We start from the raw sequence: 15,725 nt of genomic DNA, 5'->3' as shown, positions 1-15,725 counted from the left end.
CCCGCCCGAACACCAACCCCCCCCGCCGCGGAGCCCCCCACCACGCCCACAGCGCAGCTGCTCCCTGGACCTGGGAGATGCTGGCGGGTGCTACGGTTATGCCAGGCGCCTGGGGGGAGCCTGGGCCCGACGGAGCCACTCTGTGCATGGGGGGCTCCTGGGCGCAGGGTGCCGGGGGGTGGGAGGCAGCGCTGAGCGGCTGGAGGAGAGTGTGGTATGATGGGAGGGGCATCCTCCCTTGTGCTCTGAGGGTCAGCCGCACAGGGCAGGGGCCTGGGGCAGCCAGTCCGACCTGCGAGAGCAGCACCGCCCGGGAGCCCGGCCCTGGTTTTCCTCTCGGTACCTCAGGCTCCCCTGCGCCCTTGGTGGGACAGGGAGCTCTTTCCTTGGTACTGGTCTCCAGACTAGGGTAAGGGGACAAGTCCCTCCAACAGGTGCTCATGGCCACTAAGGCAGGGGTTGCAGCCACCAAGTGGGAGTCTTGTTTTTATTTATAATAAAATTGTTGAGGACACCTCAGTGCTATAGTCTCTGGTCTCATCCTGCTAGGTCCCCTGAGAGGAGAAGATGGGACATGGAGGCCAGTGGAGGCACACAGACCAGGACAGGCGTCAGGGCCGGGACTGCCAGGCCCAGCAGAGACAGCATAAGCAGCCCAGGGACCTACAGCCTCCTGTGTCTGACGGGGACAGGGCAGGGGCAAGGCATGGGTCTGACATCTCCTGGCCTGGGTGGCCCTGGGTGGCCCTGGGTCCACCCTAGGAGTAGTTGTAGGCTCGGGGGGGGGCTGCCTGAGTTGGGGGCTCCTATTCCCTTGTCTGTGAAGTGCAGAGACTGCCCCTCCCTGCATGGCATGGACAGGACGAAGTGCCCTGTGTGTGCAGGGCCCGGCGTGAGCAGTAAGTCATGTTAGTCAGAGCAGCCACAGGACTAGACCTAGTGACAGGAGGGAGATGGCATAGCCCTTCTGGGCGGACAGAGGGACCTGGGTTGGCAACACCCTTCATGACTCATAAGAAGTCTCCACGGCTCCCATCAGTGTCAGCCTTGTCGACTATCTCCCCAGGCATCTTCTAGATTTGTAAAATACCATCCCAGAAGGCTGAGGATCCTGTAGTCTGCTGTCAGCCAGGGGCCCTCTGGAAGGTTCCTGTCAGTACCGCAGGCCCCAGGGAGAAGGTGCCTCCCAGCTGCTCCACTGTCGCCCCCTGTGGCTGTGCTGTCGGCTTTTCTGGAGAGATGGCCTCTAGCCTCCCATGCTGCAGGGACAGGTGGGTGAGGGCACCTGTGAGGCCACTCCTTGCACTAGCCTAGCCTGAGAGCCAGGGCCTGGCACCCTGCTCTGCTTCCTCTGCTGGGACCCCATGGCCAGGCCCTGGCACCCTCTAACCTGGCTGCAGCCTCCGAACATCTGCTCCTCCCAGGGCTGGCTGGAGGCCCCAGCACCTCCCATCCAAATGCTCATAGGCATGGGCTGCTCTCAGCCCTGCTGAGGGTCAGGAATACCCAGGATCATTAGAGAAATGCAAAGAGCTGTGCTGGCATCCCGGGCCTGTGAGGGTGCCTGCCTGTGGCAGCCACAGTGAACGTGCCTCCTGGGTGCGCGGTTTCCTGTGTAAGGGCCATGTGCTGCTGATGGGCAGCCTGGGCAAGGCTGCGGCTCGGAAGCCCCGGCAGACACAGCTGGAGGTAGGTCCACGGCTGGAGGTGGACGGGAAGGAACCCCTTGGCTTCGCCAAATGCAAACAAGGGTAGGAGAGGGGTTAGAGAGGGCAGAGGGACAGGGGGCTCAGGGAGAGGGTAGATGATGCAGGACCAGGTATAGGCCCAGCCTTGGCGAGCGGTTTACGGCAGGGCAGGAATCAGCAGTCTAGCCTGGGGGCACGTTTAGGAAAGACACTGGCACCCCCAGAAATCAAAAACTGCCTGTTGCTGGCCTCCATGGTTTTGGGCCCCAGTGTCCTTTTCTCTACCTTATGGTGGGGAGGGGGCAGGAGGATGTTCCTAGATTCCCCCAAGATGAAGGACGGGTGCAAGGTCCTGTGGCCAGGTGGCCCAGGGGCCAACTTGGCACACAGTGGGACCCAGGAGCAGGTGAGGAGAGCAGAGGAGCCAGGGCTTGAGCCCAGGGGCCAGCCAAAACCATTGCCAGGGCAAAGCAGAGGAACGGGTAGGGCAGGCAGGGGCTGGGCGCCCAGGTTGCCCACTGGGGACACTGCAGGAACAGCCACAGGACAGCCATGCTGGGAGACCAAGCCCCCACACAAGAGCGGGAGCCCGTGACGGAAGCACATGGTGCGACCTGCCTGTGCCACACACATGCGGGATACGATGCACGAGGCTCCCCACGGACAGTGCAGACCCCAGGCACATAGGAATGTGCTGCTGTCTCGGGGTGGCTGGGGACCAGGGAGAGCAGGGCTGGCCCAGTGCTGCCAGGCACAGGCTCAGAGACCTCCCTTCCTCCAAAAGGGTTCTGCACCTACTAGGTGCCCACTGCCCGGACCTACCTACCATAGAGCCTCATGTTCAGGCGATATGCATGACCACAGAGCACTGTGGGGACAGCACTGCCCACGTGCCCAACCCAGCACCTCAGTGTCACCAACAGGGAGGTGCTGGAAGATGCTGCTAGGAGGACAATGTGGCAGTGCCGAGGGGCCACTGGCTGACACCCAGCACAGCCAAGTGTGGCAGGTGGCAGGGGGCTCCTTTGCTGATGGGCGGCCCATCCTGTGGGAACCCCCAGCAAGGGCCATGGGGGACACTCCCACAGGGGGCCCAGCCTCGGACTCATCTTACCAGGCCTGCCATTCTGGTGGCAGCGCTCTCTGGCTTCAGAAGGCCAGGCAGAATTTCTTGGCTATGAATTCCCCTCTGGACTCCAGTAATGGAGCCCAACAAAGAAGCAAAGCCACTTGGCAGCTTTGCCCAGAAGGGTGACCACAGCCAGATGAAGGCTTGCCGAGTTGCAAGCCCCTAAAGGCCAGCCACTGCCTCCTGCTGCAACCACACACCTCGGCTGTCCCAGAAGCATCCAACATTACCCATACTGGGCCGGGGGCAGGAGGGTCTGCCCTCACACACAGTAACCTCGTCCAACAGGGCAAGTGCTTGAGTGCTCGGCTGAGGTGTCCATGTTTGCTTGACATTAAGAACTACCTGGAAGCATGCTCAAAACAGCTCTGAGATCAGAATTTTCATCAGGGGCCTAGTAATAGTCAACACATGCTCCAGGTGATTCTTAACCGAAGGCGGAGCAGGCAGCTGGGGGGGGGGGGGTCTCCCTGGACCAGGACTAAAGGGGTGACCACAGCCAGATGAAGGCTTGCCGAGTTGCAAGCCCCTAAAGGCCAGCCACTGCCTCCTGCTGCAACCACACACCTCGGCTGTCCCAGAAGCATCCAACATTACCCATACTGGGCCGGGGGCAGGAGGGTCTGCCCTCACACACAGTAACCTCGTCCAACAGGGCAAGTGCTTGAGTGCTCGGCTGAGGTGTCCATGTTTGCTTGACATTAAGAACTACCTGGAAGCATGCTCAAAACAGCTCTGAGATCAGAATTTTCATCAGGGGCCTAGTAATAGTCAACACATGCTCCAGGTGATTCTTAACCGAAGGCGGAGCAGGCAGTGGGGGGGGGTGTGTCTCCCTGGACCAGGACTAGATGGGAGACTCTCCAGCCTGTGCCAAAGCACCCAAGAAAGAACCTGGGCTGGCCCCCAGGGATGCTGAGGAGCAACGAGGGGGAGCCTGGCCAGCCTGGCTGAAGGCAGTCGGGAGAAACATGTCGCTGACCTTACAGAGTCAAAACCTAGGCAAAACCGAGGCACAGCCCTGTGCCAGCCTCTTGCTGAGGCTACAACTGACCACGGGGCCCTCTGAGGGCCAGAAGCAGGGGCAGGTAGGAATGTAGCCTCTCACCTTCACACCACGGACACGGAACTCGGCGAGGGCTCTGCTCATCTTGGTGGCAGCCGTGGGGTGGTCTTTGCCGTGGGCAATGACTTTGACCAGCAGGGAGTCATAGTGGGGAGAGATGACGGCTCCCTGGAAGGCAGATGCATTATCCAGTCGGATGCCCATGCCCTCTCCACTCCGGAACACCTATGGGGAGAGGTAAGTGTATGTCAGGAACTGGGTCAGACACTGCAGTCCAGACTGGTGGTGCAGGTGGCAGTGTTCTGAACCCCAGTGCTGGAAGTCACAGGGCAACTGCAGGTTCAGATACTTAGATTGGCCTGAAAACACACCAGGCACAAGTATGCCTAAAGAGCTGGAGGGCCAGGGAAAGGGGACCTAAGTGCGATGAGGCACTATCAAGAATGCTTCCTCCTCAGCCTCATTGTACACACAAGTTCTTTATCATGAATAAAGTAAAACGTTAAAAAAAATATTAAATAGTTTTTGTCTTATGGTGCATGTGTTCACTGGAGAGAGACATAGTGAGAGAGAAAGTGAGAAATTAATACTCCCTGGGGAGAAGGCTACACCGAATCCCTTCTCTTCCTGTCTCCTTCCAAGATCTTGGGCACGCATGCACATGTGCCCAGCGTGATTTTTCAAGCCACCAGGTCTGGGACTCAAACCATGGTCTGCCATGTGGAAGTCCAGTGACATAACCACTACACCATCTGCTGGCCCCCAAGAAAAGTATTTTTTTTTTTACAATGTGGTTCCTATCAGATGTAGCCATGTAAGTGCGGGCCAGGCATGGGGTTGAGGACTGATCAGGTGCCACCTGTGAGCCCCCAATTCTGCTCAGCAGTTCTGCCCCACTGCCAGCAAACGCAGAGGCTACACCCCCTCCTGTAAGTCCCACACAGACACTGAGAGGACCTGGGAGAGGACAGGGAGGTACCCTGCCAGTCCCAGGGCTGCATGTGGGAAAGGGGCCCTGGGCAGGCAGGGGCCAGCCCCGTGTCTACTTCTGGAGCCAGATGCACTGACCTTCCCGCCTGCCTGACCAACACTGGTCTTTCTGATTCATCTGTGTGTCTGCTCATTCATCCCACAGGCACGTATGGAGTGCCCACAAGAAGCCACATGCTACAGACGCAGCATAAAACAAGCCCCTGGTTGCACGAGGCTCCCAGGCAAACAGCGAGGAAACCCAGGGACACAGCAGGACGATGAACAAGGGGAGCAGACAAGGCGGGCTGACCAAGGGCCTCCTGTTTAACACACAGGCTGATGGGGAAGGTCTCGATATCCACTCACGTTCCCGTCCTTCCCTTTCCTTCTAGAAGAGGAGAATGCGGAAGGAGAGAGAAGAGGCCGGGAAGTCGTAGACAAGGAGATATAGGACAGGAATGCTGAGGAGGAAAGTGCCGGATGGAGAAGAGAGGCAGAAACCCAGGAATGTGCCCAACTCCGGCCCAGCGGGGGAGCAAGTCAAGTAGGAGAGGCCACAGAGCAGACAGACCAATGGTTGGAGAGTGACGGGGAGCCTGGGGTGGGGGTATCAGGGTAACGCTAACACACACGCAGGTCAACACTCATCTGGGGCACAGGGGCAGAAGTGCAGGGCCAGCAGGTGCACAAGGAAGACATGGAGTGGAGGGACAGCCCAGAGGGCCTTGGGACACCCATCATACCACATGTCCACCTCTAAGGGGCACAGGTCTGTGTTCAATAAAAAGGAACTTAATAAAATATTTACGGGTGAACACTCAGCTGTGAGCAGGAACTGTCAACTAAAAATATCCTGTGGTGAACCAGGCTCTGAGGAGCCAGGCCCCGGACGTGGAGGTGGAGACAGGCAGAGAAGTCGGGGCCTCTGGCAGCACTCAGCCGGGGCTGCCCTGCTGCAGGCTCTGGTCCTTCCAGAAACAGACACGAAACACAAGGCCTAGCTCCTTGCCGGGGCCCCCAAGCTCTGCCTCTCTGAGCCCAGACAGATGCCACCCCCACCTCCCCAAAGTCACTCCCAGCCAGTCTCAGAAGCCGTCAGCTCGTGCTTGTCCTTGCTAACCTGCCAGCCCCACCCAGGAGGCTCTGGGCCTCTACCCTGGACCTAGAGCAGAACCTGAGCTCTTTAGTGTCTTGCTTTGTCAGGGCGGAGGCCAGATAGGGAGGCAGGTACCCAGCAGAGCTGACGTGGCGACATTGCCAACAGGCGAACCAGAAAGCCAGGAAACAGGCACCCTGAGCCGCAGAGGGCTCCGCCACAGCAGGCCCCTGGGCGGGAGGGAAGCGGAGAAGATTTTCAGGGACTGACTGACGGGGGATCTGGGTGGAGAGGAAAGGGAAGGTACAGGAAGCCCTCCTGGAGACTGTGCAGGCCTAGCTGTGAGGGTCGATGGGGGCTGCCCCGGCTCACCTCGGCATCCTTCCCATGCCATCTCTCTCTGCTTGCCATGGTCCTGCCCTCTTGCAGCCAGATACTGACAGCCCTGAGCTCTGTCCCTTGGTCTCAACCTTCCCACCACTGTTGATCTTTTTAAACAAAATTTTGTTATAGGGTGTGTGCACTTATTGGAAAGAGACAGAGACAGAAAATGTGTGAAAATCATACCCCGGGGAATGGTCATGCCACACTCTCTCCTCCGTTCTCTCAGGATTTTGAGCATGCACTCATATGCACCCAGCATTATTTTTAAACTACCAAGATTTGAACCGCGTAATTGGCCATGTGCGAACCAGCACCTTAACCACCATGCGCCATGTCCCCTAGCTGGCCCTCTTTCCTTCTTTCCTTCCTCCCTCCCTCTCTTTCTTTCTTTCTTTTGGACAGGGTCTTGCTATATTACCCAAGCTAGACTTGAACTCTCTAGCCTTCTGCCTCAGCCTTGCCAGGAGCTGGGATCACAGGCATAGTCCACTGTGCCCAGTCACCACCCACCATGAATCATATTGAGCCCCTTGGCTTGGCTCACCCAGATAACTATGGATATCTGGGCCCCAATGCTTTGCTGTTCCCGCCATAGGCTTTTCTGCTGGCCTCACCCTCAGCAGAACTAGCTCTATCAGCAGCGAGGCTTTGGGCTCCTGAGGGAAGACTGAAGGCCAAGAGTCTGGGGACTCTGCATTTCACTTGGCCAAGCTGTCTGCTCCTTGTTCCCACATGAGTCACTCACTGGCTTTCTCCTAGCCTGTGTACTTTTTTTTTCCTGGAGCCCTCTCCTCTTACTCTTGGTCAGTGCCTGGCTCCCTCCCACCCTGAGCCAGCCTCAGACCAACCCCTGTGCAACTTCTAGGGGGCAACCTATCAGGCCCATGGGCAACTGGGTGCTGCAGCCCCAGGCGCCTTGAAAAGGGAACCTTCACACAGACAAGCTGGCATCAGCTCTGCCCCATGCCACCTACCTCGATGCGGCCTGTGTCTGGCTGGAAGCTGCGCGCGGGGTCCTCCGTGGTGACCCTGGACTGGATGGCGCAGCCATTGATGCGGATGTTCTCCTGCCGCAGGCCCAGGTCGGGCAGGCTCCTGCCCTCCGCCACGTGGATCTGTGCGTGGACCAGATCCACACTGCAAGGGGGGTGGGAAGATGGGAGAAGGGGAGAACGTGATGGCTGAGGGGTGCCCAGTGAGGGGGTGTGGCCCACACAGACACAGCTTGTGTCCCACAGCCTCCTCGCCAGCTGAGTACCTGCTGCTCCTGACCAGCAGCTCCACAGCCCCTGCCCCACTCCCCACAGATGCAGGGAGATCTCTGCAGTCCACGTCCAGAGGACTTGGCAACTGGAGGGGAGGGCGGCAAAGCACTGGGCCCTACCTGCTCTGTGCCATCGCCCACCTGCCCTCCCCACAGACTACCCCTCCGCATACTCTGCCCCCAGAAGGCCTCCCTAGGATCTGGAGTCTCAGCACATCTCTAGGTTGGAGGGTCAGGACCCTGACTCTTGCAGTACCTGTGTGCAGTGTGTCCTGAAAGGACCAGGCATAGTGAAGTCAGGCTTGGGCAAGGGGACCCCAGCAGCCAGAGGGCCCACATAGGTTGGCACCCTGACCTGGAGCTGTCTTCCCAGGGCCTGAGCTCCCATTAGGCTTGTGCCTAAGACCATGCCCCCCCGCCCCCCGGAGATTTTAGAGTACAAGGTTCCCCACATTTGTGTAGTTTATAAGCTCAGCCATACTGACAAGGACACTACCAAATCCAACAGCTGCTTAAAAAAAAAAAAAAGAAAGAAAGAAAAGAAAGAAAGAAAAACAAAAACAAAACTCAAGGATTTTGTTTTTGGGTTTTTTTTTTTTTAGAGGTTTTTGCTATAGGATGTGTATGCTCGCCAGAAAGACAAAGACAGACAGAGAGACAGAAGGCAAGAAATCACCCCCCAGGAGGGATGGCCACGCCGCAACCCCTTCTCCTCCATTCTCCTTTTGGGCTCTCGGGCATGCACACACATCCCAGTGTTAGTTTAAGCCACCAGGTCCGGGTCTCAAACCGTGGTCGACTACATGGGAGTCCAGCGACATAGCTATTACACCAACTGTGGATCCGAAACTCAAGGTTTTAAATGTATTGTCACTGAGGCTTGTGGTAAGGACAGCCTGGAAACTACACTGGCAGATTTTCCTCGGAGTCCCATGTCGCTGCTAAACCGTGTCACAGCAGGGATGACGATGCACATTCGTCCCCGTGTCTGCACGCCATGGACTGGGGTTGTGCTCCTGCCATGCTTGCTCTCCATGACAGTGCCCTGAGAGTCGCTGTCTTTCCCATCAGAGGAAGAGCCTGAGGGTCAGAGAGGTTGCCTCCCACCCAAGCTCCATGCAGCTCCGGGCCTGGGAGGAACCTGATGCCCCATCTGCCTGACAAAGAACCCCATCTGCTGCAAAGACCGCCACCCTCAACAGAGCAGGAGGGGGGGGGCTGTCCCATGAGACCAGGGTGCATGGCTGGGGCACCTGCCTTGATTCTAACCTTCACCTCCTGCACCTGCTGAGCAAAGGCAGCAGCCCAGCAGCTCAAGCTCAGTCTCCAGTGGGCTTGGGGTTGAGGAAGGAACTGAAGTCAGCCCCGAGGCCAGGGTTTAACACTTTCCTGGCTCAGGATGTGTATCTTGAAGCACTGAAAACCATTATAATTGTTTATAAAGTAGGCAGATCTTTCTTTACCCCATACTCCATACCCCACAGGGGGGGGGGGGGGGACGGGGGACATAGTAATACAATGTGTCTAGATGCCTGTTAGCAAGAAGTTCCTTATCCTTTGATCAGATAATCCCATTAATAGTGTCTGTCCTCAGAATTCTGGAGACCTAGTAGACATGGGCTCAGGCCCAGCCGCCCTGCAGCAGCACAGGCTGCAAGATGCTGGAGACCGTGTGGGAAGGCTCTGGGTTCACATCCTGGCTTTGCCTCAACACATCAGGCACAAGCTAGGGGAAGGATTGTAGCATAAAGACCCTGTCAAGGGTGTCTGTCTGTCTCTCTTTCACGAAAGAAACTTAAAAACGAAAATTAAAGGGCCAGATGGTGGTGGTGGTGGTGAAGGCAGCTGGATCCCACATGACCAACTGTACAGTTCAAGACCGGGACCCGGCAGCTTGAAACATGCCAGGCATGTATGCATTTTCCAAGAGGAAAATGGAGACGGGATTGTGGTGTGGCCATCCGTCCTGGGGAGGAGCATTTTATCACTTTCCCTCTCTCTGTGTGTGTCTGTGACAAGCCCATGAACTCTATATCAAATTTTTTTTAAAAATGTAAAAGATCTGAGGGGCTGGCTCTGTGATACGACAGTGATGCGCTGCTCAGAAGGATCCCACATGGTTACTGTGGTTTGAAACCTGAACTTCTGTCAGAAATGCGCCGGGCACACGTGTAAGTACCCACGATCCAATGGGTTAGAAGACTGGAGGAAGAGGACCATGGTGTGACCAGACCCTGTGGAGGGTGCTCCTCTTTTTCCCACTTGGGTGCACATGGATTCCATCATGAATTAAGGGGAAAAACATTTGGACAAATACATGTTAACTGACACACCCTTACTACCACAAATGCCAGAAACCACCTAATTATCTAAGAATAGGGGACTATGTACTAATTTTTTAAAATTAATTTTTAAATTATTATTACTATTTTTATTTTGCTATGAAGCATGTGCATTCTGGAGAGAGAAGAAGAGAAAGACAGAAAGTGAGAAAGCAAGCTGCCAGGTCCAGGACTTGAACCAGGATTGGCCATGTGGGAGTCCAAGTACCTCGACCACTGCACCACCTGCTGGCCCATTTGTACTAACTTCTACAGTAGCCACGTAATACTTTTAGAGTACGTTTTAAATGTTAAATTTTATTTAAAATTTAATTAATTAATTAGTTAATTAATTAATTAAAATATTTCTAATTAGACCAGAGAGGGACAGAGGCGTGGGGTGGGGGGTGAGGAATGAGAAGCAAATTGCCAAGTCTGAGATTCAAACCATGGTTGGCCATGTGAGAGTCCAGTCCCTTTAACCACCATGCTACCTGTCATCCCCTAACAATGTTTTTAAACTATTTTTACAATTTTATGGGACCAGCAGATGGCATAATAGCTGTGTCAGTGGACTCTCATGGTAGTCGACTGCAGTTCAAATCCAAGACCTGGTGGCTTAAGCTCATGCACAGGCGTGTGTGCGTGGGTGCCCAAGATCCTGAGAGGAGAATGGAAGAGAAGGGATTGTGGTGTGGTCATTGCCCCTGGGTGTGTGTGTGTGTGATTTCTTGTTTTCTGCCTCTCTGTCTCTCTAGCAAGCACACATGTCCTACAGCAGAAATCTCTAAAAAAAATTATTGCACACACACACACACACACACACACACATTTCTTCTATGAGACAGAGAACTAGAAAGAGAACAAAAGAGAGACAGGCACCCCAGCAAGGCCTTCCTGCTGCGACCCACCCTCACATCACCAGCATGCACCCTGCATGCTCAGGGGGGTCCTGAAAGGCAAACCCAGGACCTCTCCCATGTGCGTCCAGTTGTGTTGCTGCTGAGCCACTGCCTGGCCCCATGATATATTCTTTAATAAGTACGTGGCTCCCTCATCTCTGTCTGCCAAAGTGGAAAGCCAGCAAGCTCCTCCTGGCTGCCTGCTCCAAGGATTTTACACAAAATGCAGGATGCCCCCCCACCCTGCCCCCAGTCCGTGCTCACTCTGTGATCTCCTCGGTGACAGTGTGCTCCACTTGCAGGCGGGAATTGACCTCAATGAAGTAGTGCTTGCCATGCTTGTCCACGAGGAACTCCACGGTGCCTGCGTTCTCGTAGCCCACCTGTGGGGGTGGCCGAGTAAGCAGAGGGGGCGAGGCAGGGGAGCCCAGCACAGGGATTCAATTGAGTTGGTTCCACAGAACTGCCTGCAGCAAATTCTGCCCCAACAGACAACAGCAGACCACCAGCCCTGCCTCAGAAGGTCATGCCCCAGCTTGGACATTCCTGTGAGGACTCCATGGGTTCGAGGCTCCATCAGAGCATCAGGTGGCTGCACCTGGCTGGTCAGCAGAAGCTCTGTCTACCCACCACCTACTTGGTTTACCAGCTGAGGCTCTCCCTTCACGCAAACCTAGAGACCTAGGCCTCTCCCTGACCCCACTTAATCTTGGAGAGGTTTTCAGAAAGTTCCCTTCTCTACTCCCAGTCAAAGAGATGTCATTGAGAAGAACCAGCATATGAGGGCTCTAACTCAAATTGCAACCCTAATTCCAGTTTCACTTCTGGTCCTACCAAAACCACACACTAGATTTAAGTCACTCCCTCAAGTCTGCTATGGAATGAGAAATGGTATAGCCAGTAAAGACCAGACTCAAGGAGAGATTACCCCCTCTGTGAAGTAGCCAAAGTCTCTACCCTAGGTGAGACCCTCATCAATGCCTCGTGTTAATCATGCTTGAAGCCTCGCGGCAGAGCAGAGCCCTGGCTTTCGGCTTGGGAGGGCACGGTCACCAGCTGCCTGCTGGCTGCCTGGGTGGTCTGAGGGTCCCCAGGTCTGGATGAGCACACCCGGCCATGGGAGCTGGGACAGCAAGGGCACATCTGGGTTGGGAAGGCTTGACTCTGAGGAAGGACAGAGGGAAGGCCTCTTGCTACACCCCTAGGCACAGTGCAAGGTCTCTAGACCAGGGAAGGCGCCAGGTTATCGCTGGGGAGAAAGTCCATCATCTTCTGCCTTTTCCATACCCTGGGACATCTGAACTCATGGTCCCTGGTGAGCAGACACTGGCAGAGGGACCTCAGTGAAGAACTGGATAGTGACCAATGTGATGTGGGAGATAGTTCATTGCACGTGAGGAAGAAATGCCTTAAAAATGTTTTTAATCTTCCATGGAACCTCATCCCTTTTATTCCAGCAGTGAGCTGGTGCCACACAGGCCAGTCTGTGCAGCAAGGTGCTGAGTGAGTGAGTGAGCGAGTGGCCAGGCTCCTTCCTGCCCTCTCCTCAGACACTCTGGACTCCAGCTTACCTCTGCGCCAGACACCTCTGCTGTCATGTAGAAAGCATGTCCCGCTTTGGCCCTTGGGCTCCAAGAGATCCCTTCGCCTCCTTCCCTACCTGTCCCCCTGCCCTCCCCCACCTGCTCCACAGCAGACTGTCCACATGGGAACCCCACACCCCGGCCAAGTGAGGTTGTGAGAACAGACTCCCATCCCCCCACCCCTCACCTGCTTAGCAAGTTTGACAGAATCGCTGGTGAGCCGCGTCCGAAGCTGGGGGTCTAGGTGGGCAGCGGGGGCGATCTCTACCACCTTCTGGTGCCGCCTCTGGATGGAACAGTCTCGCTCGTACAAGTGCAGAATGTTCCCGTACTGGTCCCCTGGGGTGGGAGATAAACTGGGCTCAGCTTTTTCTGGAACTATAATAAATGCCTCCTTAATACCCCTGGCACCCCCCAGGGGTAACTGCTGTGGCCAGATAGGGCCTGCTCCCAGAGGTAGGGAGCAAGCCAGGACAGACTGGCATAACTGAGGCCTTCGGACCAGAAAGGCAGCCACTTTCCTGAGGGGAGGTTTCTGGAAATCCTGCGGATACAGTCTGGAAGCTGTCTCAAAGGCTGGCGCCAGAAATGGCACAGGATGGGAGCTACAGCTCCTGCCCGTGCGGCCTGGGCTCAGGCTTCTGGACACTCTCTACTTACCCAAGATCTGCACCTCAATGTGGCGTGGCTTTTCGATGAACTTCTCCACAAACAGTGCCCCGTTCCCGAAGGCAGCCAGTGCCTCTGAGTAAGCCCGGGTGTAATTCTCCTCCAGCTCCTGGAAGGGCAGACCAGGGCTGAGTGAGGTTGGGCCCGTAGCTCTGTGTTGCCCTCGGCCAAGACCCCACCCATTTCCCAGAGCCCTGCTGGTCTGCTCTGTGGGTGACCTCACCTCCTGCACCCCACAGTGGCCGCCCTGCCTTGTCCCAGTCCTGGCCCCTGCACTTTGGCTCACCTCATAGCTGTGCACGACCCTCATACCACGCCCTCCACCACCATAGGCGGCCTTGAAGATGATAGGGAAGCCATAGGTGTTGGAGAACTCGTGGGCCTCGTGCAGGGAGTTGATGGGGGAGTCTGTGCCCGGGACAACAGGGACACCTGTTGGGAGATAGGCGGGGGGTGGGGGGACTGTGTAATAGGCTGGATACCTGCCAAACCTGCCAAGGAAGCAAGCCCCCTCCACCCCTCCCTGGAGGCCTCCTGAGGACCTGCAGCGATGGCGATGGCCCGGGCCTCCACCTTGTCTCCCATCTTGCGGACCACCTCTGGACTTGGCCCAATAAACCGGACCCCCGCATCTTGGCAGGCCTGGGCAAAGTCTGCTCTCTCGGAGAGGAATCCGTAGCCGGGGTGCACTGCGTCCACGTTGTTCTCCTGCAGGGTGGGTCAGGAAGAGGTGGGACCCCTCAGTCCCCTTACAGGCCTTGGCCAGCCCCTATCTCCCTACATGGATGGCATCACACTCACACACAGACTGCTGACTGGCATGGGTGTTGGGCATAGCATGATTCCCGGTCTCAGCCTCATGAGAGGCCCCAGCCCCTGCAGCTCCCTGGCCCTCCAGGCCCAGCCGGCCAGCCTGCTCACCTTGGCCACCTTGATGATGTCTGGGATGTGCAGGTAGGCCTGTACGGGGGCGAGGCCGCGGCCGATGAGGTAGGCTTCATCTGCTTTCTGCCGGTGCATCTGGCCCGTGTCCTGCTCGGAGTAGACGGCCACGGTGCGGATGCCCAGCTCTGTGCAAGCCCGGAACACACGGATGGCAATCTCGCCTGGGGGGCAACGGATGAGCAGTTAGGTTCCTGGGTCCTAAGAGAAGCAGAAAGTGGGGTGGGGAGCAGGAGTGGAAGAGGAAGCGAGGCTGCAGTGGACAGGAGGTACCTTTCCTGGCTCTGGTGGCACTCACCTCTGTTGGCCACCATGACTTTCTTGATGGGCTTGTACTCCAGGCGACGGACATTTGGGGAGGCAGCGGGGGCAGTGGAGGCTCGGCGGACACCCAGGAGCCGCAGGCCCCCATGAACTGTGCGGAACTTCAGCATCTGGGAAGGAAAACCACAGCCCAGGTTAGAGCAGCTTGGCACCGAGGCACACCAGAGGATAAGGGTCTCTCGCCTACCCCCACAGCAGCCCCACACGAAGGCCAGCGCCAGCTCTCTCCTCCATTCCTGGCCAAGCCCAACATCCTGGCCGGAGGGAAGGGAGCAAATCCAAACCCAAATGGAAGCCCAAGTTCACCCTAACATTCCAATAGTCACCACAGGTTTTAAAAGTCCAACACTCAAAACTTAAAGCAATATCAGACACCACCGAGAAGTCATGTGTGGACACAGGATGAGAATCATCAGTGTCTGTCCAACCCCTTCAGTGCCCAGGGCAGGCCCTGCCCTACAGGACCCACCAAACTGTACCCACATCCCTAACCCAGAGTTCTTGCTGGCCAGGTACAAGGACAATCATGGGTTTCCCCAATAAGCTAATCCTCATCAGTGTGCTCTTTCCAGGAAGAAGCTTGGCTCAGTTCAAATCAGGTTTCTTCATTAAAACCAGGTCTTGGGACCAGCAGTTGGCGTAATGGCTACATCGCTGGACTCCCATGTAGTCGACCTGGTTCGACTCCTGGACCCGGTGGCTTAAACTCACACCGGGCACGTGTGCGTGCATGCCCAAGATCCTGAGAGGAGAATGGAGGAGAAGGGATTGTGGCATGGCCATCCCCCCGGGGGTTTCTTTCTTTCTGGCGAGTGCACACACCCTCTAGCAAAAACCTCTCAAAAAAAAAAGTCTTTTCCTTTTTTTAAAAAAAGGTTTGTGCCTTAGAGCACATGCGCTCACTGAGAGAAAGAGACAGAGAGACAGAGAGACAGGAAAACAGACAGAGTTGGGTAAGTGAGAAAGTAACCCCCTTAGAAAGGATGGGCACATTCCAGTTCCTTCTCCATGCTCATGGGATCTTGGGCATGCACATACACACACCTGGCCTGATTTCTGAGCCACCGGGTCCAGGATTCAAACCACGGTCGGCCATATGGGAATCCAGCAATATAACTACTATGTCATCTGCTGGTCCAAAACCAGTTTTCTTCAAATAGTGATAGAAACCTCCTTTCAATTTAGAATAAAAATCAACCCGGGGGCCAGTAGGTGGTGTGGTGTTTGAGGAACTGGACTCCCACAAGCCCAGCCGTGGTTCAAGTCCTAGACCTGCAGCTTGGATCCTTACTTTCCCTTTCTCTCTCTATCTTTCTCTGGTCAAATTAAAATAATAATAATAACAACAAATAAAATTAAATAAATAAATCATTCTTTAAAAAAAA

General features: G+C 55.9%; 2 protein-coding genes across 2 annotated transcripts in view; one reads left to right on the top strand and one right to left on the bottom strand.

Moving 5' to 3' along the window:
• LRFN4 (leucine rich repeat and fibronectin type III domain containing 4) overlaps positions 1 to 519 on the top strand; it is a 3,277-nt gene extending 2,758 nt beyond the window's left edge. Inside the window, exon 3 of the mRNA XM_006171309.3 lies at positions 18 to 519. Within this exon, the coding sequence (XP_006171371.1) occupies positions 18 to 220 (203 nt within the window). The 3' untranslated portion in view covers positions 221 to 519. The remainder of the gene's footprint in view (positions 1 to 17) is intronic.
• Positions 1 to 15,725, bottom strand: part of PC (pyruvate carboxylase) — a gene marked incomplete in the record, with an annotated part of 120,815 nt that overhangs the window by 12,655 nt on the left and 92,435 nt on the right. Inside the window, 9 exon segments of the mRNA XM_027769402.1 lie at positions 3,926 to 4,108; positions 7,310 to 7,472; positions 11,087 to 11,205; positions 12,593 to 12,744; positions 13,066 to 13,183; positions 13,361 to 13,506; positions 13,617 to 13,782; positions 13,996 to 14,180; positions 14,315 to 14,450. Of these exon segments, the coding sequence (XP_027625203.1) occupies positions 3,926 to 4,108; positions 7,310 to 7,472; positions 11,087 to 11,205; positions 12,593 to 12,744; positions 13,066 to 13,183; positions 13,361 to 13,506; positions 13,617 to 13,782; positions 13,996 to 14,180; positions 14,315 to 14,450 (1,368 nt within the window).

Source organism: Tupaia chinensis, unplaced genomic scaffold, assembly GCF_000334495.1.
Source record: "Tupaia chinensis unplaced genomic scaffold, TupChi_1.0 Scaffold149501_1, whole genome shotgun sequence".
NCBI lineage: Eukaryota > Metazoa > Chordata > Mammalia > Scandentia > Tupaiidae > Tupaia > Tupaia belangeri.
This window is presented reverse-complemented; position numbering and strand designations above follow the sequence as displayed.